The 24,932-nt window shown below is 37.5% G+C and overlaps 5 protein-coding genes and 1 pseudogene across 14 annotated transcripts in view; 4 read left to right on the top strand and 2 right to left on the bottom strand.

Moving 5' to 3' along the window:
- The window catches only part of LOC138932792 (SLIT-ROBO Rho GTPase-activating protein 1), a 59,034-nt gene extending 51,196 nt beyond the window's left edge, over nt 1-7,838 (top strand). For all 8 annotated transcript variants that reach the window (XM_070294955.1, XM_070294956.1, XM_070294961.1 and 5 more), the window contains 8 exons: nt 313-534; nt 931-1,206; nt 1,702-2,297; nt 2,377-2,598; nt 2,803-2,873; nt 2,954-3,134; nt 3,386-3,659; nt 6,030-7,838. In XM_070294955.1, the coding sequence (XP_070151056.1) occupies nt 313-534; nt 931-1,206; nt 1,702-2,297; nt 2,377-2,598; nt 2,803-2,873; nt 2,954-3,134; nt 3,386-3,659; nt 6,030-7,292 (3,105 nt within the window). In that variant the 3' untranslated portion in view covers nt 7,293-7,838. The remainder of the gene's footprint in view (nt 1-312; nt 535-930; nt 1,207-1,701; nt 2,298-2,376; nt 2,599-2,802; nt 2,874-2,953; nt 3,135-3,385; nt 3,660-6,029) is intronic.
- Nucleotides 7,839-10,152: 2,314 nt separating this feature from the next.
- On the top strand, nt 10,153-16,677 carry LOC138932254 (E3 ubiquitin-protein ligase RNF123). Its single transcript, XM_070293910.1, has 11 exons — nt 10,153-10,243; nt 10,320-10,568; nt 10,936-11,261; nt 11,421-12,407; nt 12,719-12,855; nt 12,978-13,081; nt 13,440-14,665; nt 14,832-15,160; nt 15,227-15,392; nt 15,476-15,622; nt 15,745-16,677. The coding sequence occupies exons 2-11, from the start codon at nt 10,468-10,470 to the stop codon at nt 16,062-16,064; spliced, it is 3,843 nt and encodes a 1,280-aa protein (XP_070150011.1). The 5' UTR covers nt 10,153-10,243; nt 10,320-10,467; the 3' UTR covers nt 16,065-16,677.
- LOC138932255 (sodium-coupled neutral amino acid transporter 7) lies at nt 16,301-18,966 on the bottom strand. The gene is made up of 4 exons (XM_070293911.1): nt 18,546-18,966; nt 17,906-18,266; nt 17,560-17,806; nt 16,301-17,347 (listed from the first exon to the last, which is right to left on the bottom strand). Exons 1-4 carry the CDS (start codon nt 18,646-18,648, stop codon nt 16,691-16,693), a joined length of 1,368 nt encoding a protein of 455 aa, XP_070150012.1. The 5' UTR covers nt 18,649-18,966; the 3' UTR covers nt 16,301-16,690.
- On the top strand, nt 18,573-20,341 carry LOC138932256 (bolA-like protein 3). 2 transcript variants are annotated; one of them, XM_070293912.1, is made up of 4 exons: nt 18,573-18,987; nt 19,635-19,761; nt 19,875-19,963; nt 20,046-20,335. In XM_070293912.1, the coding sequence occupies exons 1-4, from the start codon at nt 18,772-18,774 to the stop codon at nt 20,109-20,111; spliced, it is 498 nt and encodes a 165-aa protein (XP_070150013.1). In that variant the 5' UTR covers nt 18,573-18,771; the 3' UTR covers nt 20,112-20,335. The 2 variants fall into 2 exon arrangements, with proteins under 2 accessions (XP_070150013.1, XP_070150014.1); XM_070293913.1 differs by having other exon boundaries at nt 18,906-18,987; nt 19,574-19,761; nt 20,046-20,341.
- A 117-nt stretch (nt 20,342-20,458) lies between these two features.
- On the bottom strand, nt 20,459-22,904 carry LOC138932487 (uncharacterized; annotated as a pseudogene).
- On the top strand, nt 22,388-24,888 carry Coq3 (ubiquinone biosynthesis protein COQ3, mitochondrial). 2 transcript variants are annotated; one of them, XM_070294388.1, is made up of 5 exons: nt 22,388-22,650; nt 22,818-22,936; nt 23,804-24,290; nt 24,394-24,574; nt 24,723-24,888. In XM_070294388.1, exons 2-5 carry the CDS (start codon nt 22,866-22,868, stop codon nt 24,848-24,850), a joined length of 867 nt encoding a protein of 288 aa, XP_070150489.1. In that variant the 5' UTR covers nt 22,388-22,650; nt 22,818-22,865; the 3' UTR covers nt 24,851-24,888. The 2 variants fall into 2 exon arrangements, with proteins under 2 accessions (XP_070150489.1, XP_070150490.1); XM_070294389.1 differs by having other exon boundaries at nt 22,431-22,446.
- Nucleotides 24,889-24,932: the final 44 nt, after the last annotated feature.

Here is a 24,932-nt window from a genome sequence, read left to right on the forward strand (position 1 = left end):
TGTAAATTTTGCGTCTCGCCGGGAGTTTTATCGTTAAAAGAATATAATAATAAAATATGACTGAATTATTGGCTTGTATCATCACGCATAGTACATTTATCTCACAATGTATTAATATTATTCAAAGATTTAAAAATATTATGGTTTATCTCTTGCAAACGTTTTAACTCATTGGCGAGAAGATTATGATCGTATCATTTAACGTGTTAAAAACGGCTTATTTTACAGCGATTCAATTCCTTATGATTATGCAAACCATTGATACGTACAAAAAATGACATCGTAATCACGTGTTTATGTTTGCCCCTATAGTGCATGGATTTTGGATTTCACAATTGCATAGCGAGAGCACTACTGATGCACTGCAGTGCGGAGGAGGGCAGGCAGCGTTCCTTACAATCTGGCGCCGAACAATTAGCCTCGTTCGTCGGTGCGCTCGACTCTCGGGCGGATAAGCAGAGATTCATGGAGTCTCATCACGCGGCCTTCATGATTCCCAAGAAGTTCGAGTTCCAAGGACAACGCGGAGACGAAGTACGAGTCGAGTTTGAATTACCATAAACTTTATTAAACTCTCAAGTTCTCAAGCTTCACACATCGTGTTTCATGAAATCGAGATATTACAATATACTATAGTAAATTACAATATAATTAAATTTATAATATTGTTTTAATAAAATCATAAGTTTTAATTATTAAAAATATATAATTGAACTTTTTTTATTTTATTAAAACAATATAAATTATATAAATTATATTTTAAATATTATATATATATATAATATTTCAAGTATGATATTATAAAATTATTAAGTATATATACATATATATAATATTTAAGTATGAAAGAGAGCATGCTAATTGGTTGAGTTTTCTTTGCAATTTCCACTACTAAAATTTTCAGTTTATCAATTAATCTGTTCCCGGTAGTCGCCGGAGCCCGAATTACAGAAGATGCTGCATTCGGAGATGGAGCAACGATTGCAACAGTTGCAACAGAGAGTGACATCGCTGCGAACCGAGTCGGAAGAGGTATGGAAGACTCTGGAGACCGCAGAGGCGAGTCTGCTCGAGATGCTAACTGCCAAGGATTACGATTGTTCGAGATACTTTGGCGAGAACGCCGTGCCCACATCCAGACCGCCGGAGACCTTGCAGATCAAGCTACGAGCTGACAGACAGGAGACTGAAGAATTCTACCTCACAGTAAGTTTGTACATAAGATTGTCTCCTACCTTCTCTCCTTCCTCTCGGCGAGCAGACATGCGGCCGTGCGGTAGAATATTGATCGTCGCATTAGCATTCGAAAGATAGAGGAAGTGCGCGTATAAGGGACAAGAGTGGAAAACGACCGCGGTAGACGATATCTCGAGTCTATTATTTTCCTGAGATAAAACAATTCTCGCATGAATATTTTGAAAAGTGTAAATTCAGAAATAAAACGGCCTATGATCGGTTATTACCCAATTATTTCTTTTTGTCTATATTTAGATTAGATTGTAGAAATAGAATTAAGAATTTTTAATTGCGTTCCATATAAAACAACGATTGATATAATAGGTAATAAAATTTGCCAATTATAAGAATTCTGGAATCTTCAGCATTGAAAACATGCAAATAAAAATCCGCGGTACGTTATTTATTATCGGATATTGGATATTTGACTTGATATTGATTTTGACTGTTACATGATATTTGTAGAAATTCAGGGAGTATCTTCTCGGCACATCGAGAATAGCCAGATTAGATGCAAAACAGGAGTACATTCGGCAGAGTTTGTTGGATGGTTCGAACGCCAGTCCGAATCCGTCAATTTCCGCGACGAAACAGAAGCAGGCGCGTCGCAAGCGAATCGGCCGTCTACAAATGAATGGCCAGCCGAAGCTGTTTGGCGGTTCGCTCGAGGAGTATTTGGAAAGCACGAATCAGGAGATACCACTAATCATGAAGAGTTGCATTCGCGTGATCAACCTGTACGGCTTGCACCATCAGGGTATCTTCCGTGTGTCGGGCTCGCAGGTGGAGATAAACAATTTCCGCGAGTGGTTCGAGCGCGGCGAGGATCCGCTGGCAGATGTGACCGACGCTTCGGACATTAATAGCGTCGCCGGAGTGTTGAAACTCTACCTAAGGGAGCTACGTGAACCGCTCTTCCCTATCATTTACTTTGAGCATCTGATGGAGCTGGCGCAGCTCGAGTCGAAACAGGACTTTGTCAACAAGATGAAGGAGATGATAGCGAGCCTGCCGAGGCCGGTCGTAATCGTCATGCGATATCTCTTCGCTTTTCTTAATCAGTAAGTATTATCACTCTATGAGGAACTTTTGTATGTATGAAATTGTGTCGGATTTAAAGTCTAATCTACATTTCGACAGTCTATCGGAATTCTCAGACGAGAACATGATGGATCCATACAATTTGGCCATTTGTTTTGGTCCGACCCTGGTGCCCGTTCCCGAAGACAAGGATCAGGTTCAATATCAGAATCAAGTTAACGATCTTATTAAGAACATCATCACATTTTGCGAGGAGATCTTCCCGGAAGACATCGGCGGCACTCAGTATGAGAAATATATCAGCAGAGAGCCTGACGATGCGTAAGCAGAAGTTCTATTTATTATTAAATATATTATATTTTAAGACAACACACGAATATGTAAAAAACATTGTAAAAAAATATCTAATACAAATAATTCTAATAATAAACGTCACGATTTTTCGATTAATCAGTCTTTGTATGTTTTTATATGTTCCTTGAATTTTTGTTATATTTGGATGTTGACACGATTCTTACGATTTAGGGACGTTGGTGATTCGCCGACGGATCAGGTTCAAGAAGATATGGATTCGGAAGTTTACCCGTCAGAAGACGGTAATGCACTTTTCGAATATATTTTGCTGTAGTTGCGAGTTAGAAGTATTTTCAAAGTTCATGTCATCTGTTTTGTTTAGAATCTGAGACTCTCGAAGCGACAGCGCAATTCGATTTTAACGCGAGATCCGAGAGAGAGCTGAGCTTCAAAAAGGGCGACACTTTGACATTATACACGCAAGTTAGTAACGATTGGTGGCGGGGCGCTCTGGCTGGCAGAGAGGGACTGATTCCTGACAAATATATCATGCTCAAGATAAAGTTAGTATTATTTTAACTATAATAAACTATGTTCGTACAATTTTAATGAGAAACTTATTGAAATTTAATTATTTAAATTTAAATTTAATTATTTAAATTTAAATTTAATTATTCGAAACTATATCATATTTAAATCGATTTATTATTCACAAGTCGACTTTTATTTTTTTCATTAATTACATTCAAGTTGAAGTTTATTAGAGCTGATCAGTTTCTAATTGTTTCGTTGACACTTTCTACGTTTTTCTTAGGGATGAGGAGCGTGAGAAGGAACTTCTAAAATCGTCCAGCGAGGAATCCATGCGCAGAAGAGCGTCCAGCTCGGCAGACAGCGTACTGTCGAGCAACAACTCGCCGCTGATGGGTCCATCGGCGAATCCGAGCACCTGGTCGTCAGGCGCGGCATCCGACATGTCGTCGTCCGCCACGACGAACATAATAACGGACAATAGTAATGCCAGCGGTATTATCGCGTCCGTGGCGAATGTGCCCTGCATCTCGTCGCAGCCGATCATCAGTCGAGAGGTATTGGAAACTACCGTTTAATAGAGTTGATCATTAATCCGTGCCCGATTCTCTTCCCCTTTTCGTGTTCGTTCTCGCTTCTACTGGTTACACTGTGCATACCGCCATGCACACCGCGCAAGCGGATTTTATTGTCTCGTTGTATCCTTCAAGTGCACATCTCTCGGTGCATGCCTATCCAAAGAATTGGAACGTATTTTTTTTTCGTCTTTATTATATATTCCCGTAAACGAAACCGTGCGTTTGGAATGCACAACGTAGAATTGCCTACACGAAATCTCTTTTCCCTGCGCACTGCACTCGCACATCAGATCCACGCATCGCTTCGTTCTGTAATCTCTACTCACAATCGATTGCAAACAAATATTCTTGTGAAGAAATTTGTCGGATAGAAAATTGAAAATTTAGCGCCTAAAAGCGATAAATGCTAAATAATTTGGCAAGTTATCCGTCGCGAAATGATATTATTTGTCATGATTCTGAAGTATATAAATCTAAAAATTTTGCGAACGGAACCGATAACACGCAGCGAGACACATCGAAGACGACGAGACGTGGAACTTTACGCGCGTGAGACTTTTTATTTTAAGTTAACTTAAACCCGGAACTGCAAGTACTTTATAGGACTTTATAAGAATTTGTACGATACACATTTCTGTAAATAAAATATAAATATATATGTTTATATATATTGAGCTGCATGTCTTGCCTTATGGTTGTTCTTGTTTTGCGCCGCCTGTGTCCTTCGTTGCACCGTTTTACTATTTGTGTATATCTGTTGAATTCTTGTTTTCCATTGCGTTCTTTTTTTTTGTTAACGACTGTTTTAATGGTTGGGATGGTTGCTGTTTTTCCAGATATACGTTTAATCTCTTGGCCCTTTAGTTGGCAAGAAAAGTCAAGCCGTTTCGCGCCACACGTGCTTATACACGCAGAGCGAAATGCGGACTAAAAACTGTTCGATAAAACTGGCCAGTGGTTATTGTTAATTGTGTGATTACTCTGTCGTTGTTATTTGTGTCGTTAATCGCGATATTTCGAGATTTTGATGGGAGAGTGTGTTCGATCTTCCTTTTCTTTTTTTTTCTTTTTTTTTCTTATTAATACTGTGAATTTCCTAAAGTTTTTTCGTAGAGCGAATCTCTCTTCGTTCTATAGTTGATGAGATCAAAAGGAATGTCGCTCGCGCGCGGGGGCCTGCTTCCAGCGGATATCATTTTGGCTTCCGAGGTGAGTAATGAGAGTAATCTCACCCACTGCAATAACTTTATAGCCTAACTCTATTAATCCCTCGGACAATAAAAAGAAATAAGTAAACTAATCTATCGTTATTACGTATAACACCTATAATACATTCGCTCTACGTTTGTATCTGTTCTTGCAGTTTTACGAGCAGTTTTTAATCCTTACATATAAAAATTATTTATTATATATATATATGGTACTGATGTTTTATGTATGTGTATTCTCTTTATATTTGTGCATGCAAGCGATTGTGTAAGTGTTTTGAAAATTTGTAATCTCGAAAATTTTGTTTCTCTAGATAAATCGTGTTTGAAATGAAAATTATGAATTATTTTCATCACTTTGCGTGAAATAATACATTGTTGGAGACATTTAAAACCATTTCTTATCGAGTATATTTCGTCAGATCGATCTCGGCACATCCCCTTTTATGTATTTATATCTCACGTTATCATTGTATCGTGCAGTTGTAAATTTTTCATTGAATTTCATTCATTGTCCCAATTTTTATCTACACGTTGTTACATGGAGAATCGTATGCAGGGTATCCTACTATTGTCGGATGGCCTTTCAGGCACATATTTCTTTGTACAAGTATATCATCGATTATTCTTTTGTCTGGGAATTTAATCGATGGCCATTATGTTTTTTTTTTTTATATTCGATATATTGAGGTATATATCAGCAATTAAGTTTAAAAAATTAAGATTTAATAAAGATAAGCCGTATTTAAAAGAATAATAAAAAATAGGATGCACTTTTATTCCGGGAATTTACGAAAATTTTTTTCAATAATTTATATAATTCTAAATTGATCGCTGTCTTGAAATATTAAAAGATTTCTTTCACTTCTGCAATCGCGCGAAAGTACATCCATCAGTAGCGAGATTCCCTGTATAGATACGAGAAACGTGATACGATAATAATTCGACAATAATTCGTATCTCATTACAGCGCGCACGATCGCTGATAGATCAAGACGACTCCGTAGTATCTGCGTATCCCCCGCAATAGTAAATGAGACTCGTCTGTCGGCTTCACTCAGGCAACACAAACACTTACTTAGATCCCCGCGAGCGCGCACGCTTCAAGTCTCGCTACGATTATTCTCGTGATTGTTCGCAGGCTGATTCCATGAGTACGTCAAGGCTGGTCAGAGTGTCCACTTCTACGGAGAACGAGAAGCACTCGGAGTATCATCGGAATAACATGGATCCGGTTTCCCAGATTTCATCGGAGGATAGCATCGAATGTGTCGATGGCGGCGATAACTCGGTTCAGCAAAAACAACGAAGTGGCAACGAGGAAATCACGAACGAGGAATCGGTCGAGCGTAACGTGTTGATGGCGATATCGTCGCTGGACGGCATCGCGTCAAAGCGCGGCGCCAGTCGGAAACAACAGCACTGGAAGTCGCAGAGTGTCGGCGAGAGTATGATGGCGCAACAGCAATTGCAGCAGTCGCACGCGAATTCTTTGTCGACGGCGACTACAACAACAGTAACGACGATGACGACGACGGTAATGCTGGACGACGAATTGCCGCAAGAACAACAGCAGCAAACGACGAACTTTTCAGCGAATCGCGAGCTCTGGCAGCGTCGTGCCACATCACAAACGCAGCTGATGAACACGACGGTGGTACCGCCTACCCCCAAGTCGTCGTCTTATTCCCGCGTGTCCCAGGAGTTCCGCGAAATGCGGCAGAAGCATACGCCTGATCTGGTGATGGATCTACCGCTGTCAGCGCAGGACCCAGTCGGCAAGAAATCCGCATCATCTAGCAGTCTGAGTAGCTCGGATGACGAGACGATGATGATGCCGCCGTCGTTGCTGCCGCAGCAACAGCAAGCGCCGCCTTCGCGAGCGGAAGCAGCCACCTCGCCGACCGGCGGTCCGGAATCGCCAGACATGAGCACTGCCGCCGAACGCTTCGCTAAGCAGAATCAATGCACCCTGAAGAAAAACACAAAGACCGCAAATACAGCGGAAATCGGTAACAAGTTGAAGCGGATCGAGACGGCGGAGCAGCACGACGGGACGGGCGTCGTCGTCGTCATCGACACGGAGGACAACGAGATCATCCGGTCGGCCAGCTCGAATCAGATCGCCGTCGACGGCGGCAATGGAGGTGGGGAAGGTGGTGGTGGAGGAGGGGTGCCGCTCAGGTCACCTCTGCCGCCACGTTCCACTCCCAAGATCGTTGCCAAGTTCGCCGACATGCATCTGACCGGCGGCAGCCAGGTGGTGTCGTCGTTCAAGCCGCAGGTCAAGGTCAAGCCGACGATCCTGCGCAAACCGGTGATACCGTTCCCGCATCCGCACATGAGCCCCGAGCTTGCGCGCAAAATCGAGAAACAGGCGCAGAGCGCGGAACAGGCCAATTAAAAGATTGCCATAATCGCATAGTTGAAAAAGTTCACATTATTCGCGGTTGGTACGCGATCGGATCCCCCGGCGATCGTCGAGATATTGTCTTCAACGAAAATGATACAAGTTCAATTTTGAACTACAAGGAAATTTAAAGTTGCTTCGAAAATTTCAGAGTCTCCTTTTCACCGACTCTCCTCGTAATCTTACATTTTATGCAAGTTATTCGCTCTCGAACGGTGCAACTTGACAATAACCGTCTTGTTTTTCAAGTATAGAAATTGTTCGTGGAATTGCAAATTAAAAAGATACAATAAACTAGGAAACTAGGCAATTGCCGAGGGAGCCGAGACTGATCGTGCTTTCGATGAAAGAGAGAGAGATCAACCTTCGAGATTTCGCCATTTCGAGACGATAACGTGTAGATTTAGAACAATATTAGAGCGCGACCACACGTCCCATCGACCAGTTACTCCGCCCAGTCGCGAGGACTTCTACTGTATTAATTATCGTGCCCGAGAAGAAAGGAAAAAGCTGCCGCGGTATAGCGCGGTGTGCGACGTGTGCGACGTGTGCTATAAATTCGCGCGATGGTGCTAAATACGGCACGCGCATGAACTTTCCGTATAGTAAATCGCATGCAGAGCGAGACCATGGCGCTATCCTCGCGGGGGCGAGTTTATTTTTTCTACAGATGTTTTCCATTTTCGCATAATTTTTTTACCAAATGATCCGCGCAAAGTAATATTTCTAGTCATCGAGCGAAGATAAGAATAAGAGAAAAAAAAATAATGGAAAAAGCGAAAGAAAGAGTGTGTGTGTGTGTGTGTGATGTTATGTGTGTATGATAGAGAGAAAGCGTGGGAGAGAAGAAAGGAGTGAGAGGGAGAGAGAAAGAGAGAGACATAGCATTGAAGAAAGTGAATTTGTAATGTTGGACGACATAATGTAATTTATTTTTTAGCGCGTGCCCGCATATATGTGTCAGTAATAGATTTTCCTGCTATCGCCACACTCTTGATGAGTATTGTCGCATGTCGCGAACCACGGCAAGCGCGTTTCAATGGTTCCTTTATGCACGAACGAATGTTAGTATGAGTTTGAAAGAAAAAAAAAAAAAAAGAAACGGAGAAAGAAAACGCAAACTATTTCCCAACCCTCTTGCCTGCCCCATCGAGCTATTAACCCTCTGTAGACGTGAGTCCAGATTTCTCGCGTTCTAGAGCAGAAGTGAATGAGTGAGAAAGAGAGAAAGAGAAAGAAGAGGGTCCCGCGACTTTATTGATAAGTCTATTATAATAAGGCGCGTTATATATGTATATCGCGTACCGTCTTAATTATAGGTACTAATTAATCCAAACAGCGATGTTCGATATAGCCGCGATAAGGAGGAGAATCTAGCTAGATTATTATACGACGACGACGACGACGCGAGTATTTATCGATTGACGCAGCGTCGCGAGTCGTTACTTATCGTATATAATTCCGATATCAACGAGTCGTATAGAGAAAAGGAAGAAGAAAAAAAAAAGACATTTTCTGTAACACTTCGACGTATTCCCACGTATTGCCTCTCCCTATAATCGATCGATTGAAAAAGAAACTTGTATTCGTGATCTATACGATAATGTATACGCATTAACACGTGAGATGTATACCATATAAGCGTATTCGCGAGGATTCTATCGACAGGATTCGCGTGAATCGACGACGAATTCGCAAAGAGAATCGCGGTGAATTCCGCAATATCCTCCCTCAATTTTATGTGTGTATCGATTAAATGTTTAGCACGCGAACCTCCCATCGTCGGTTTTATTGCGATATTTTTTATCGATATTTCGTCACTTAAACGTACGCGAGATCTCTGCTTTTAATTTTGACCATCACCTTTGATAGATTCGGAATTGATTTTAGAGTTTCTCCGCTGCCTCTTTAATACTCAATGTTGAATATTTTTATAAACTTATGGAATTGTTATTCGCGCATGTTAAATTTACTTAAACGAAAGTATAAATAACAAAATTCAAGCGAAAAGATGTTTATATTTTTAATAATTCAAATTTATGTAATTTTTTTTTTCCGGTTGAAGAAAAATCGATTCTTTTTTTCATGTATTATACATACATCTGTCATCGAAATTATCTGTCGGTCCTGAAATATACGATGTATCTCGGAGAACTATTGGCCAAATATTCGTCTCAAATGCAATAACACTGACCGATGTGAGATTCGCTGAGCATTGCAGGCGCTCTATACCCACCGCACTAAACAATACCAAAGCCAAGGATACGCTCCCGTTGACTGTAAAAATAACTTTCACGATATTTCAGTTTTAAGTGTTGTCCCCTGCGTCTCGTTCTTTATCCTTCTTTTAAATTACCTTATACTACATATTTTGTATAGTAATCTGCGGTCTTCGTATAAATTTTTTTTTTATACGGCGCTAATCGCTCGCCGAACGATAATGATTTTTAAACGAATCTGTAAAACGTAATTTAATACGCGTTAATAATTTAGCGTAGCCACGTCTTATCAGTGGATGATCCGAGAGGAATATAATAGCTTAATCGATAATCTCTCCCGTTAAGGCTAATGATACATATGGATATCGTAATAAACGAACTTACAGGCTGTATACTATATTAGAGAGTGTGCTTATTTAATCCGATTACACCGATAACGTCCTTTCATATCTATCCCTGATAGCATCTCAGCATTTACACAGAAAGTTTGATAATTCTTATTTTGTTTTTTTCAAAATTTTACGAATAATACATTCTAATTAGCGCGCGCTGATTATCGGCTGATGTATCAGCTGATATCCTCCCCTCTCCTGCGCCAGGAGCGTGACATGTCATGCGCGCGCGTTGCCTTTTTCTCTGTTTGTCCCTCGTCAATAACGAGAAGTAATCTCAGCGGGCGGTGATTTTCGTCGTCGTGTGTGACAGCGGACATGGCGACGTCGGAAGGTTTGCTTGTATAATACAAGCTTGAGATCAGTAACGTCGGCTATCAATTATTTCTTATCATCTGCCGCTGCTATAGGTTGACACGACAATTAACGCGGCGAATGAAACGAGCCTGGTCGCGAAATTCTTCGCTCGAAAAACACGCCACGACGATGTCGCGTCGAGTCCCAAATTAACCTGCCTGCCTGCCTGCCTGTCTGTCCGATAAATTTTCAGTGGCAACGATGGACGCGGACGAAATCATGTGCAGGATCTTCGGCACGAGCCTCCTCGAGCCTCGTGTCGCTAGCGCTAAAGCCAATGAGGATCATCCCGGACAATTGAGGTACGTATTTCTTGATTCCTATGAAGGAGAACATTTAGGTTTATTTGTTCAAACTATACTTTCTACAAATATTTCGCAGTATGTTTATTTTTTAATCTGCCTGTAAGATCTAAAGATCTAAATATATCTCTGTTTTATTTTTAAATGCTACAAATATTATTACTTTTTTATAATTTTTCTTCTCTGTTACTTGTTTTGCTCTAAATTATATAAAATCTAAGAGAATGTAGCATGTGAAAATACAGATCATATATTTACATTGACTTTTCTCTGATTACTTATTATTTAATTTCACTAATAATATCTTCCTTCCTTTCTACATTATTAATTTATTTTACTAACCAAAATATTTTGGCTAATGTTTTAGATTAGTGCAGGATTTGACTCGTGTAAATGAATACATTAGAAGATCTTTATTGAATTTATACATTGATACCCAAAATTTCGAGGATAACAGAGAGGGTCGTATTGGTCCCCATATCGTCAGATTTGATGTATCTATGCACCATGGTCTTTGTATTGTCTCCCCTGACAGATTAAGTATCAATTCACAGAGTAGTTTCAGCACAATGCGTGCTAATACTGGAGTGTTCAAAGGAAAATGGATGTATGAAGTACAGCTAGGATCTAAAGGAGTGATGCAAGTTGGATGGGGAACTGCTCAATGTAAATTTAATCAACAATACGGCGTTGGTAAGTTGAAATATTGTCAGTCATTATTATTGTTAGTCATAGTTACAATTTTTCAAGAAAAAGTGAATATTATTATTTTATATTATTTTAAATAACTCGTTTAGCTTCGCAAGGATTGGTTTATTTTAGCTGTTATAAATATTTTACTTTCTTTGTCAGGGGATACCCCAAACTCGTACGCTTACGACGGAAATCGTGTAAGAAAGTGGAATGTAACCACGCACAAGTATGGCGAATCCTGGTTGACGGGGGATATTATCGGCTGCGCGTTGGACATGGATGACGGAACGATAGATTTTTATAGGAACGGTAAAAGTCTGGGCAAAGCGTTTGAGAATATATCGATGGGCGCCGGAATCGCGTACTTTCCTACCGTCAGCTTAGCCTTCACTGAAAACTTGACAGCCAATTTCGGCTCCATACCGTTTAGATATCCCGTAGAGGATTACGAACCTTTGCAAGCACCACCGACGACGCAAGTTCGCCAAGCTGTGCTTCTTTTTCAATGGCTCTCGGAAATGATCGAACTGTTTGAACATTCTAAAAATAAACCTGACAAACAAAACGTTCTATTAGAAGACAAGATTTTGAGCGTCCAAGGATTTCTCATGTGCCTAGCGAGATCCATTTTGAAGCACATCGGTCCGTTGCTTACCGTTCCTTACGTCACAGATGCGGTTTTCGTACCATTCATGCGGACGCTCTGCAATATGAGCACGGACAATGTTACGACGAAGTCCGTATTCTCGAATAATCGCAGCGCGCGGCCGATTATCTGTCTGGATTTGTTGTGGGCATTTCTGGAGGAGCACGAGATTAAGATGTGTCTGGAAAGCACGGTACTTCATTTACTGTCCGCTTTCCGACATGTTTCTCTGCTGCTCGAATATCCAGACCAGTGTAAGAGTCTAATGCTGCTGACAAGGATCTGTCAGCACACCGTTACGCGACAACATTTGCTGCAGTACGTGCTGTTCGATCGCGTGCGTTTCGCTAATTTTGTGCACGTGAAACCACTGGATGAAAGTGGACTCACCGATGTGGTGGAGAAAGTCTGGTGGGAGACAAATCCCTTAGATCCATCGATTGAGATGAACAAAACTAATTATTTATACTCCTGTGAGCGTATCAAAGCTGCCATATCCGGTATGATTAAATGAAACATTTTGAAACATTTAAAACATATATATTTGCAAATCATATTTTTTTTTATTTATTATGCGATTGAATCTTTTTAATTTATTTTAGATAGAAAGAGTTTTATTTATTATTTTTAATAGAAGAGCAATAATTCTAAATTAAATGGGATTTATGTATATATATATTCATGTCAATGTTATCAAATGTTTTTTTTATTCTCTGAAAAAATTAATATGTTGAAGCAATGTTTTTTAAGATTATTAACGCGATTATATCATTTTTACAAACAATAATAATGTTATACTTTCTTTGCATAGAGGTAGAAGCGTTACAAGTCGAATTACTAGTCACTCTATTAAATAATAGTGACGGAACGGCTAAGAGGCCAGCGTCAAGGACTATATTTTTAAGGAAGTTCAAACGCTTCGTTCAGGAGAACTTGATATCTAGTCGTGTAAGTACATAATGTGCGTGTCATATGCGATACCGAGTGGTACTCTCTTATATGCGCGAATTGTCCGCGTAATTATCAAACATTCAGTCAGCAAACCTGCAGACGTTTTAACAATTCTGCAGACACCCTTGCCGATCACATTATGTTGTTTTCACCGACTTCTGGTTGCATTCAGAATTTTATGGGACACTGAAATTGGAACAAGCCCAGTCTATATACCCTGCAGGTGATAAGGCATTACCACAAGAATTGTCAGACATGTACTTGCAAAAGGATTCAACTCTCTACTTTAGTAACGTAGACACTTTCAATTCATTGTGTGTCTTATATACGTAAAATTTGTATAACTTTAAAATATTTATATATACTAGATATATATTGTAAAACGCTTGCATTGCTGCTTTTATTTTTCGCGTGTATTTGCTCAACAACATATTTGGGACTAGATATCTTCTTTCTTTTTTTTATTTTCTCTTGAATATATATAAGCACTTGCTTCATCATATATATACATTATTCTCAAGTATTATTGAGCGACGTTTGATTTACGTAATAGCAAATTCCTTATAAATTGGAATGGGCAGGGCGTTCTACGATGCATCGATCAATTACTCTGGAATCGACAGACTTGGCGGCGTAATAACCTACTTAAACAAGACATTCAAGAACGAATTGCTACGCCTCCTAGGTCCAGATCATGAGGTAATCCTTGCTATGGAACAGCAGCAGCAACAGCAACAGAGTGCTACGACGACAACGACTATGCACGATGCGTCAAGTAACACGTATGCCGCCGCTGTAGTCGCCAGCGGTATGAGACCGCTGGCCGATTTGCCTGTGGCCATACCGGCGGCTGTTTTTCCGCGGCTAATTAGCATCAATCCGCCGACGGCGGGTAACCAAGGTAGTTCAATGATACTGGAAAGATTCGGATTCTTCACACATACGAGGGAAGACAGGACTCCAATACGTCACGGTCCTGCAGATCCGGCTACCTCGTTGATGGAACTATTAGACGGTATTATTTTGTTCTATCATGTAGCGGCAAAGAAGCAGTTGGCCAAGGTGGCCAGTCTGCGCGACAGTATGTCTGCGTATATTAACGCGATCGCCGACATCAAGGCGAGACTCGAGTACGTTGAGCGAGAGATAGTTACGCAGCCGAAAGATCTCGAAGCAGAAGCGATTCAAAGAGAACTGCTTCGTACGATGGATATATTCAACAAGAAACTATCGGAGCAAGCGAGACACATGGCGTGGATTAGGGCCGCCGTGTACTCGACGGAAAAGCAAGCGCAATTGGCCTGGCTGTTGAAAGTAGTCACATTGACCCTGCAGACTGCCAGTCGGCAGGGATGCACATTCAGTTTCGTGCCCGATTTTTATCTGGAGACACTCTCTGATCTGTGCGTCAGTCTACGCGCCCATATGCACCCCACCGCGCCGATCGAGAACATCCCGGATTATCGGGAGATGTTGCGCAACGCCGCCGAATTTCTGTGCGATCACTTCCTTGATCCGCGCATAGTACATGCCAATTCCAAAGACGTACTAATACTCACGCTCGCGGGCTTTGTGTCGAATCCATTGACGTTGGAAGCGTTGGAAAACGTACCGCGCGAAAGCAGGATAAAAGTCATCACGAATCTGCTCAAGCCTTACGAAAATAGAGCGTGGGCGCAGTCCAACTGGGTTCTGGTCAGATTCTGGCAAGGTAATGGCTTCGCTTTCCGATATGACAAGAGTCCGCATCTTTCGAAGAAGGTTGGCCCGAAACTGTTGCAGCAGGAATCTATCTCTCAGTCAATAAGTATGTTATTTTCTTTTTTTCTTTAATAAAGAGTATTATTTTATTATTGTAAAACTAAACATCAGACAACGCAAACATCTCAACGAGACAAAGTCTTTTAGATTTTTTGTAAAAACCAAGATTTTATTTTAATTTCACGCGATAGTATCTTCAAGATTTATTTCAGAACCGTGTCCATCGGCGGTATACCAAGCACACGTGAGAGATGTATTGTTGGGAAATTCTCAAGCGACCACGCAATTCTTGAATTCGCTATTGAATCAGCTGAATTGGGCATTTTCCGAATTCATTGGCATGGTGCAGGAGATTCATAACGTGTCATCGAGACCAGAGCGAGTGTTTATCGAATCGAGGCAATTGAAGATCTGCGCCACTTGCTTCGATCTGGCAATTTCATTGCTTCGAGTGTTGGAGATGATCTCTACGGTGGCTCCGGGCGTTTTTAGCGATCCCACGCAGTCTTCCAGCGAGACCTTACTGGCTAGATTATGTCAAGTGAGTGAGTGATATTATGTAGTAAATGATTGTGCTCGAATTGCTACAATTGCATCGTTATTTCAGTTACTCTGTCAAGTGTTGAACAGAATGAGCTCGCAGACGAGTTGTTTTCAGCACGTGGTGCTTTTGGAGATACCGGATCTAGAATCTGTAGATCATTTTCCTATATTAGCTGCCGTTATCGGTATTCTGCTGGCTCTTGTCGAAAAAGAAATGAACGATTTTGCAGGCAAGTAAAATTTATAAATTTTTGGAGATACTTCATCTGTATATATAGAAAGGATCTCAATAATTGTATTTTCCCTTAATCAGAGAAACCGACGATTGAAGTGCCTAGAATTACGCGAAGCTTATTGACAGAGCCGAGCTTCCAGATCAGTTCTCTATATTTTGTTTTGGGTGACATAAAGTTGAAAAATACAACGACGAAAAATGTAAAGCCATTCTCATTATTAAATTGTAAGTATCTTGAGTAATACTATTTAGTGTAAATATAATACTAATTGTAAATGTACTCACATTTTCAACATTCATTTTATCTTAATATTTTTGATTAATCATATTTCGTTTTTTCTTCATAGATCAGGAAGATGTGACGGCGGAAGAAATTGGCCGAGTAACGAAGATGATAAAGTATCTCGATACCTGCCGCACGCTTTTACCCGATACCAAATTTATAAGCGACGACGATGACACTTGCACGATTTGCTACGCGTTTCCGATCGCCGCTACGTTTAAACCATGCAATCATCAAACGTGTCGTACCTGCATAGATCGTCATCTACTCAATACGAGAGAGTGTTTCTTCTGTAAAGCGACCATAGATAAAGTCGAAGATCTAAGCGGGAACACGTTGCACGATTTTATCAGCGATTTTGCAATATCGAGAGTGACTTCTTGATCCAGTGATAAAGATCACCACGTACAAGTTGCATATACTGTATTAAAAAATCCTTTAATCCTCGCACGATATATATATATATATATATATATATATATATATATATATATATATATATATCGTCGCGTTGAGCATTCATAAAACTATCATATAATTTTCATCGTAATAAGGAATTCTTCTGTAAAAATTAGGATAAAGTGAACGGTACAGAAAGATTATATAAAGTATCAAGAATTTTTTATTCATATATATTCACAAGTATAACATATGCATCTACTATATATTGAGCAAATTTTGGCAATGGAAGATATCAAGGCATACAAAAATATCGTTTCTGCGCGAAGAAGTTGCGCACATAAACGAGTTCATAGATAAAAACTTATTAATAAAAATTATATATATATCAGTCTTTTTCTTATCTATCTAAACAAAAAATAAAAAAAGATATGGCAGGATTACAAATCGACTTTCCCAATTGGGTTTCCCATCAGCATTTCGATTCCACATATACAATCTGTAGACAATATGGTAGTTGAGACAGATCGTCATTAATGATAATAAATCTAATCTTTCGTAGAGATCACGCAATATATGATGTGTATTTTGAATAACAGTAAACGTAATATTTATACGCATAAACTCTCTTTGAATTGTCTGAAACCAGTGACCAATGGCGGCGAATTAGACGGTGTTTTGTAGAGATCCTTAAGAGTCTCCAGAAATACGACGCCGCATACGAAGGCGCCGAGCGCGGTCAAGAAAATCGCGAAGACAATCAATAGGCGGTTTTTGTTCAAGTACAATTCCAAGTCCCTGAGAAGTACGTTTTGCAGGAGGCAGATGCCTGGCAGTATGAAGATGAACATTGCGGACAATGCTCCTAGTAAGTTGATGACCGGCGAGATATCCGGCACAAGAATGGCGATGACCAATGATGAGACAAACCAGATCAACGTAACAATCACATGAACGCCAATTCGATCGACGTTAACATTAAAGATACCGAGAAGCGCATCTCGTCCGCAGTATAGGACGATGGGATAAGTGGTGAAGTTCTTAACGGCGACCGCGATTATCGCCGCAGTCAGCACGACACTCTTTTCGGTGTAGCCTTGTAGGATATCGCTCGGTACCTTGCCACTGCCGAATGTGAGATAGCCGAAATAACCGACGATGCTGTATGTACCAAAACAGATCAGCATGCTGATCACGACGCATAGCGTGAACTTGCTCAGACGACGGTTCTTCATGCAGGTATAAGTTGGTATTGCGGTCATATGGCTCTGTATTAAATATGTATATAAATATGCTAAGATTTGTAGATATATCATTTTAAGTAATAATTTTTAATGATATATCTCTTATATAAATAATATAAAAGTTTTGATGAGACTTATGTATTAAGATAATATATGAAAAAATTAACAAAGAACATTAAGAAAAGAAAGAAAAAAGGAGAATATAAAATAATAATAGATTCAAAAAATTAAAATACCTGATAAGCAAAGCAAATGATGGGTATTATCTGTAAAATTTCGTATCCATTGTCTGGCCAAATTTTTATGGATGGTACAGTGTCAGTCTGTTGTGTGCTTTTATAAATTATTAAGCATACAACATATATCATGGTTATACATCCAATAGAGCTTGTGTAACTCAAAACATCCAGTCTTTTAAAAAAACATAAAGGCAATATGAATATACTGCAGGACAAAGCTGTCACAAATGATCTGGATAAGTACCTGTAATATTTTAAGTAGTCTTTCTACAACTTGAAGAAATTTTGCAGATATTGTATCTTTTTCTTTTTTTTCTTTTTTTTTATTATGTGCGATAGTTACCAAGTATGACAATAATCGAGACCGTAATATGTAGCAAAGACTCTATCAAATTGATCGCCAACTATTATCAGAAACGTTAAGCAGCAACCAAAGCTGTAAATAGCTATGCAAATTCCGCAGAAAATAAGAGATTTATATCCGCATAATGCAGCAAATGTGTCTTGCATGGTATTGCTGCCTGTACTGTCGCTGCAACTGGCCAATATTATCAGTGTAGCTGTGATAAACACAAGAAAACCAAATTGCGCCAGGACAGAAGTTCCTACTCCACCGGCCTTATCAAAGGCCTGTGGAAAATTTAATAAACCAGCGCCCAATGTAGTATTCACAATTAAAAAGATTGTTCCCAAAATACCAGCACCTGAGATAGAAAAATAACCTTGAAGAAATCTGCTTTATCTCAGTATTAGCTCTTCCATATCCTACCGTAACATTAACATTCTTTATATTATTGTGGTTTAAATAATCCCACATTTCCAGAAACAGATAGAAAATATTAGTGTAATTTATTCAATTTTAATTTATTTATACTAATTAAAGGCGATCATATGCAATCACTTATAGACTTAATAATTAACGGGGCCGCGGACCCTAACAGATTGAGACAATACTTTATATTTATTATATATCGTCATATTACCTCTTCGAATCTCATTATTAGGCGCAGCTGAAGGACTCGGTGCAGTCGACAAAAACAAATCATTGTTACTCAGCCATTCGGAATCGCCCGTTAGATAATCCATGTTGGATTAGACACGATCACTGATTTCGAATTATTAAGAATCTAACGAGGTTTCGGGTTTCGGCTTTGTTCCCCGTGACGAACACTCTTTCCGGTACACAAAATCCATATATTACATCCGCGTATGCGCGGATGCACGCGGATCGCGGATGGAGTGAAATGGAGATTAGGCTCGAGTTTACCGGCGACGCTCCGTCGATTTCTTCGAGTATTCTCGACGGAAAAATATTCATCACCGACGATATCTCGAGAAGGAAAGGTAAACACGCGACGTAAAACGACCGCGTCTCATCCGGCTATGTTTCAACGTGTATTTACGTCAAGCTTTCGCGGTATATCGGTAAGTTGACTGTACGTGTACAATATATTATGTATCACCTTTTTTTGTATATTTTAAATCCTATCGCCCCTTAGCTATATTTTATTTCAATTTTCTTTGTTCCTCTGATTATATACTTAATATTGATTGTGAAAAATATATATAATGCAACTGAATAAAATAGATTTCAAGTTATAACAAATGCTGCATTCTCTGCATTTAATAAAAAATAATTCTATATATATTTTGAGCATAGTACACAAAAGACAGATCAAAAAATAATATTTATAATTACATATTTATTAATAATATAATTATATATATATTATTTAAAAATTATTAATTATTGATATCTTATCTTTTATTTCAACTACATTTAATTATATTTTTATGTAATTAGAAAATTATTTATTTCCTTTATTTATTAAAATATTGATGTATAATTACTTTGTTATAAATTTAATTCATAGAAAATGTAAGAAAGTCTCTAGCTAAAAGATAAGCAGAAGATAATATGCAAATTTTTCAAAGTTTGATGAAATTAACAAATCCTTTGCTCAAATCCAATTTTCCCTATCCCTTTTGAGCAATGTTTCGCATGCTATAGATAAGCGATGAGATTTGGGAAGACCACAATAAGAAAGATGAATAAAACCAAACTGTTGCAGTTACTCTCTCGGCTATGGAATGGACCTAATGGCGTACTTGCAGGTAAACAGGCCGAGCAAAAAATGATATCTATCCTGAGGAACAGGTTTCCTCAAGCCCAGCTGATTGAGGTTACCGATGTGTCAGGTAAACATTATTTCATACTCAGTGTAATATTCTTTTAAACACAATTATTGTTTGAAAGAGAGAAATATAACAAGAAATGCACTTTGACTAATATAATTATAATTGTATTCTAGGAGGATGCGGTGCTATGTTTGACATAAACGTGGTTGCTCCAGAATTCAAAGGACTCAATACCGTGAAGCAGCATCGAATTATTAATGAGGTGATTCTTTCTAAGAGAAAGCTATAATAAAGTCAATAGAAATACAATATTATAAATCACTTTATTTGATGAATGCTTACAGGTACTTAAAGAAGAAATTAAAGATATGCATGGTCTTCGAATACGTACGAGTATTCCGCAATCGTAAATTTTGCTACAGACGATTGTGTTGTTATATTAGTTTCATAAGAATATTTAATATCAATTTTTAGCTCGGAATTGTACAAAACCTAAAGATCCACATTATGTACATTTTTATGTAAGATGTAAATTTTAAGAAAGTGCTACAAGAAAAAAAATAAAATAAATATCTTTGGGATGTCTTATTTTTTTTTATTAAATAAGCGTGATTTATTTATATCGAAATTAGACAATTTAATCACGAGAAATATTAAAAAGATAACTTAAACAACATAATAAGAAATAAGGATTCCTACTGTTATTATTATTAAAAATTTGTAAAATGCATTGTTATATTTGTTATGTAATATTTTTATTATTGTTACATAATTATTATATATGTATATCGCCTATATAAAATACAAAGAAAGATAATTGCATAATTGAGAAAATTCATTACAAATGTGAGCATTTTAAATATGTAAAAAAAAATTTGTATCAATTACAAAATAATCAAAATATAATATAATTAAGATATAAAAGAAAAATTGCAGTTTTTGTTAATTATTTTATTTTTTATTTATTTATATATTTTAATAACATCGTAAAGTAGATGTGCCTATGTAGTTCCAAGCAGCTGTAAGATGGATGTAGAGGGGCCAGTGTATTGCACGCACCATAGACATAGTATATCTAGACCGAGTGTTGAGGAGTAGGAATCGAGGTGTACGTAGAAAAGAACATACTCTGTCTCGTGCTTCTTGCCTTCTCTTTCGCTAGCATGACGAAAGAGAACGCAAGCGCTATGCTCTGTGCGAGAGAGAGAGAGAGAGAGAACGCAAGGGGTACGAAACAGAGTATGTCCTTTTCTACATGCATATTTACCTCCACTCCTTAAATAAAGGCAAACGCTCGGTCTAGATATACTATATCTATAGCCGTTACTTTCCTGGTCTACAAAATGTAATGGATAATATTTGCGTTCATTAAAGGACATAATATAATTATGCAAAACAACAAGGGCAAGCACAATTTTATGAGCTTCTTCCTTGCATTGAATTGATCTTCTTAAAATTCTCCATCGAAAAACAAGAATTCCAAAGACATTTTCAATTGTTCGCCTTGCTCTGGACAAGCGATAATTAAAAATTCGCTGTGAATCACTGATCAATGATTTTCTTGGATATGGTCTCATGAGATATGATTTAAGATGGAATGCTTTGTCTCCCACCAAAGTACAAGACAGCAGAGTCGTTGTACCAGGCAATAACTTTGGAGATGGGATATTTCCTGTAATAGATTCCAAACTTTGACCTAGATCCTAGATTACTGTTTGCTCATACCCCACCATCACTATTGTAACCTGCAAAACACAATTTCAATTAACTGTTGCATTCAATATATAAAAAGACATGCGTGAGATTCATGTTATGAATATATATTACCATAGTCACCGACATCAATCCAGATAAATTTATAATTGGCATCACTTATTACCATCAGTATAAAACTGAAAAATTCTTTATAGTTATGATTTAAAGAATCACTATTTGGTGATGTGCTTTCCATCTAGTGCGCCTATACAATTTGGAAAATTTCATTTGTTCCAAAATCCATCGATTACCCTTTCCCATATCTCTTTCGGCAAATATCGCGCCTGAAGAGTTTGCCAGATTGCATCGCAAGTCTCATATATAATTTTATATATACTTGATTTGCCAATTCGGAAATCCCATGATTTTGATCTGGCACTGTCACCATAAACAAGGAATCTGGAATGATAAAAAAGAATATTATTCAACAAATATTCAATAATGTAAGCCAAATTATATATAACTCAAAAAAATATGATATAATATTTCATTTACTTACAAGAGAGTCACGGCTACTCGTTCATTTACTGAGATAGATTTTCGTAAACTTCTCTTTGTGAAAAAAGGTTTGACAAGATGGCATAAATGATCATATCGGACAGGTGTCATTTTTTGTAATATTAAAGAATTCTTCATGATCGGTCTTATATGCTTCTTTGAATTGATTATTGAAGTATCCGAAATTACTTCTGGTTCTATTTATAGGTCTTACTCACTATCTCCTTTTAAGGTGTCTCTTTCTTAGATATAAATATGTTGATGTCAAATGCAAATTGCAAATATGCACTCGATAACAATAAAATGCTAAAAATTGCACGCAAATTCATATTCATAAACGAACACATAATCTCTCACTATCATGTACGAATATTCTGTTCTCTGATTAGTTATTATCAGTTGTTATGTCACAATTTAGCACTGTGACTGCTTTATGCGTCGTCTACAATGGCAGTAACAAGGCTGTAGGAGTAGTAGAGTATACTGTTTTAAGTAACGTAAAGGCCGGGAAATGGGCAATTCCCATTTGCTCTTATAACCAACTCTTAAAATCTTACTCCTCACTCTGTATTGCCTATTGCCTACTGCCGTTGTAGACGACGCATTATATACCCGCATTGCTGAGGCTGCGTTCCGTTTCATGCATGATGCGCATGATGCATTACTTATCCTTGTTGTTCACCGAATGTTAAACAAGTATAAATAGTGCATGCACATCATGCATCATGCATGAAACGGAACGTGGTCTGATTAAGTTTTTTTATGTGTCACGGCCTTGTTCGGCTTATCAAAACATTTTATACGACGATAAGATATAAGGATTGCTGTAAAATTTGCGGATGTAAATCATATCACTGTTATAGTGGCAGCCAAGGGAAGAATAACAGAGGAATTGTGAACGAGTACCAAAAATGAAAGCCTTGAAAATTTGTAAATATTTCAATGGACCATTGATTAATCTTCAACATTCATTCTCCAACAAGTATATCTAATTTTATCTTATTATTATTTAATTGTGTTATTAATCGTAACAGGCTATTTTATCTTGTGATTTTTGTGTAAATTCGTTTTTCTTGTTTATTTTTTATTTTCGTTTCTTTATAGAGGAAGTTTCGTTTTTGTGAAAAATTTATTTTTCTCTTTTCTATGCCAATGTGTTCAGAATGTTCTAATCTAAACGCCGAAAAATCATATTTTTAGAAAATGTCCGTGTGTGTGTATGTGTGCCAAAAGAGCGGTTGCTCTAATTTTCACAAATTTTTAGATATCAGGCTAAATTTTTTTACATGAATAAAGTATTATTAAAGGATGGTTGATATTGAATTTGGTGAGGATCGATGAAAGAGTTCATTTCTTATGAAATTTTGAATTTTTCAATAAATGTCCGTGCACGCTCTAATTTTTGCAAATTTTTGAGATATCAAACTATATTGTTTTACATGAATAGAATATCATTAAAGGATAGTTGGTATTGAATTTGGCTAGAATGAAGATGGTGAAGGGGTTTATTTTTTATAAAATTTTAAATTTTTTGAAAAATGTTTGTACATACTCTAATTTTCGTAAATTTTGAGATATTGGATTCATTCCGTTTTCTTCTCTCAAGCTTCCTCTATGAGGAATCCAAAATTGAAAAATTCGCTTGCCTTAAGGAGTTTAAACTTTGTAAGTGAAATAAAATGATGAGGAAGCAATGTGCACGTTTCTAATTTGCACAATTTTAATCTTGTTAAAATATTAATTGATTATTAATCTTGTTTTTTTTATTAGTTATGTAAATCTTTGAAAAAAAATACTTGTTTATAGTCCATAGAAAGTCGATATTTTATTTTATTTTCATGTTTTACAGATTGTTTGAAGGTAGAAAGATTGATAGAATAGACAGAGCAATATCGACAGTGAATCCTAAAGATGTTGAACATCATTCTAACTTAAAAATTATTTGGTGGGATGAAAACGGTTTAGTAAAGGCTCTACATACATTCAATCCGCTCAGAATGCAGTTTGTAAGAGATGGTTTGGCCAATGCTGGATTTAAATTACAAAATCCAGCTCTTCCGTTGGAAGGAGTCAAGATTGCAGATATTGGTTGTGGCGGAGGTATATTGACTGAATGTTTAGCCAGAATAGGAGCACATGTAACTGGACTAGATGCATCGACAGAATTGATAGATATTGCTAAAGAACATATAAAATTGGATCCTATTATATTGGAAAGAGTAAATTACATTCAAACAAGTATAGAAGAGTTTTCCTCCAAAAATGAGAAATTGTATGATGTTGTTGTAGCTTCTGAGATCTTAGAACATGTAGAAAATCCAGAAATGTTTTTAAAGGTAAACTTTGTGATAAAAACTACAAGAATCACAATACACATTACAAATACTATAAGCATCATTATAAATAAGAATGAGTCACTTTAATAAAAAATTTTTACAGGAATGTGTGAGAATTCTGAAACCTGGTGGATCAATTTTTGTAACAACAATAAACAAAACTGTAATGTCTTGGCTCGGTGCTATTATAATAGGAGAATATATCTTTAATTGGATACCACGTGGTACTCACAAATGGAATAAGTTTATTGCTCCACATGAAGTACAACGTATATTGGATAACTGTAAGTTTCATGTTATCTATATATGAAGAACGAGTTATCAAAAAGCATTTTGTCTTATTGTGTTCATACAATTATAACAAGTGTAATTCATACAAATATTATATTTTATAAGAAGCTTTCATTATTATTATGTTATTTTGTTTAATAGGTGGTTGCAAAACTAAATTAATTCATGGAATAAAATTTAATCCACTAACATATCAATGGTCTTGGACATCATTTACAAATATTCATTTTGGACTTCATGCAGTCAAGCAAAGGGAAACTAGAATATGATGATAGTCCTTGGAAAATTTCTTTTTATAAAATGCAAGGTTGATACATTTTTATATATTATTTATAACATATACTGTAATCT

The sequence above is a fragment of the Polyergus mexicanus genome, unplaced genomic scaffold, assembly GCF_030449975.1.
Source record: "Polyergus mexicanus isolate NDT 795.1 unplaced genomic scaffold, iyPolMexi1.0 SCAF_4, whole genome shotgun sequence".
Lineage (NCBI taxonomy): Eukaryota > Metazoa > Arthropoda > Insecta > Hymenoptera > Formicidae > Polyergus > Polyergus mexicanus.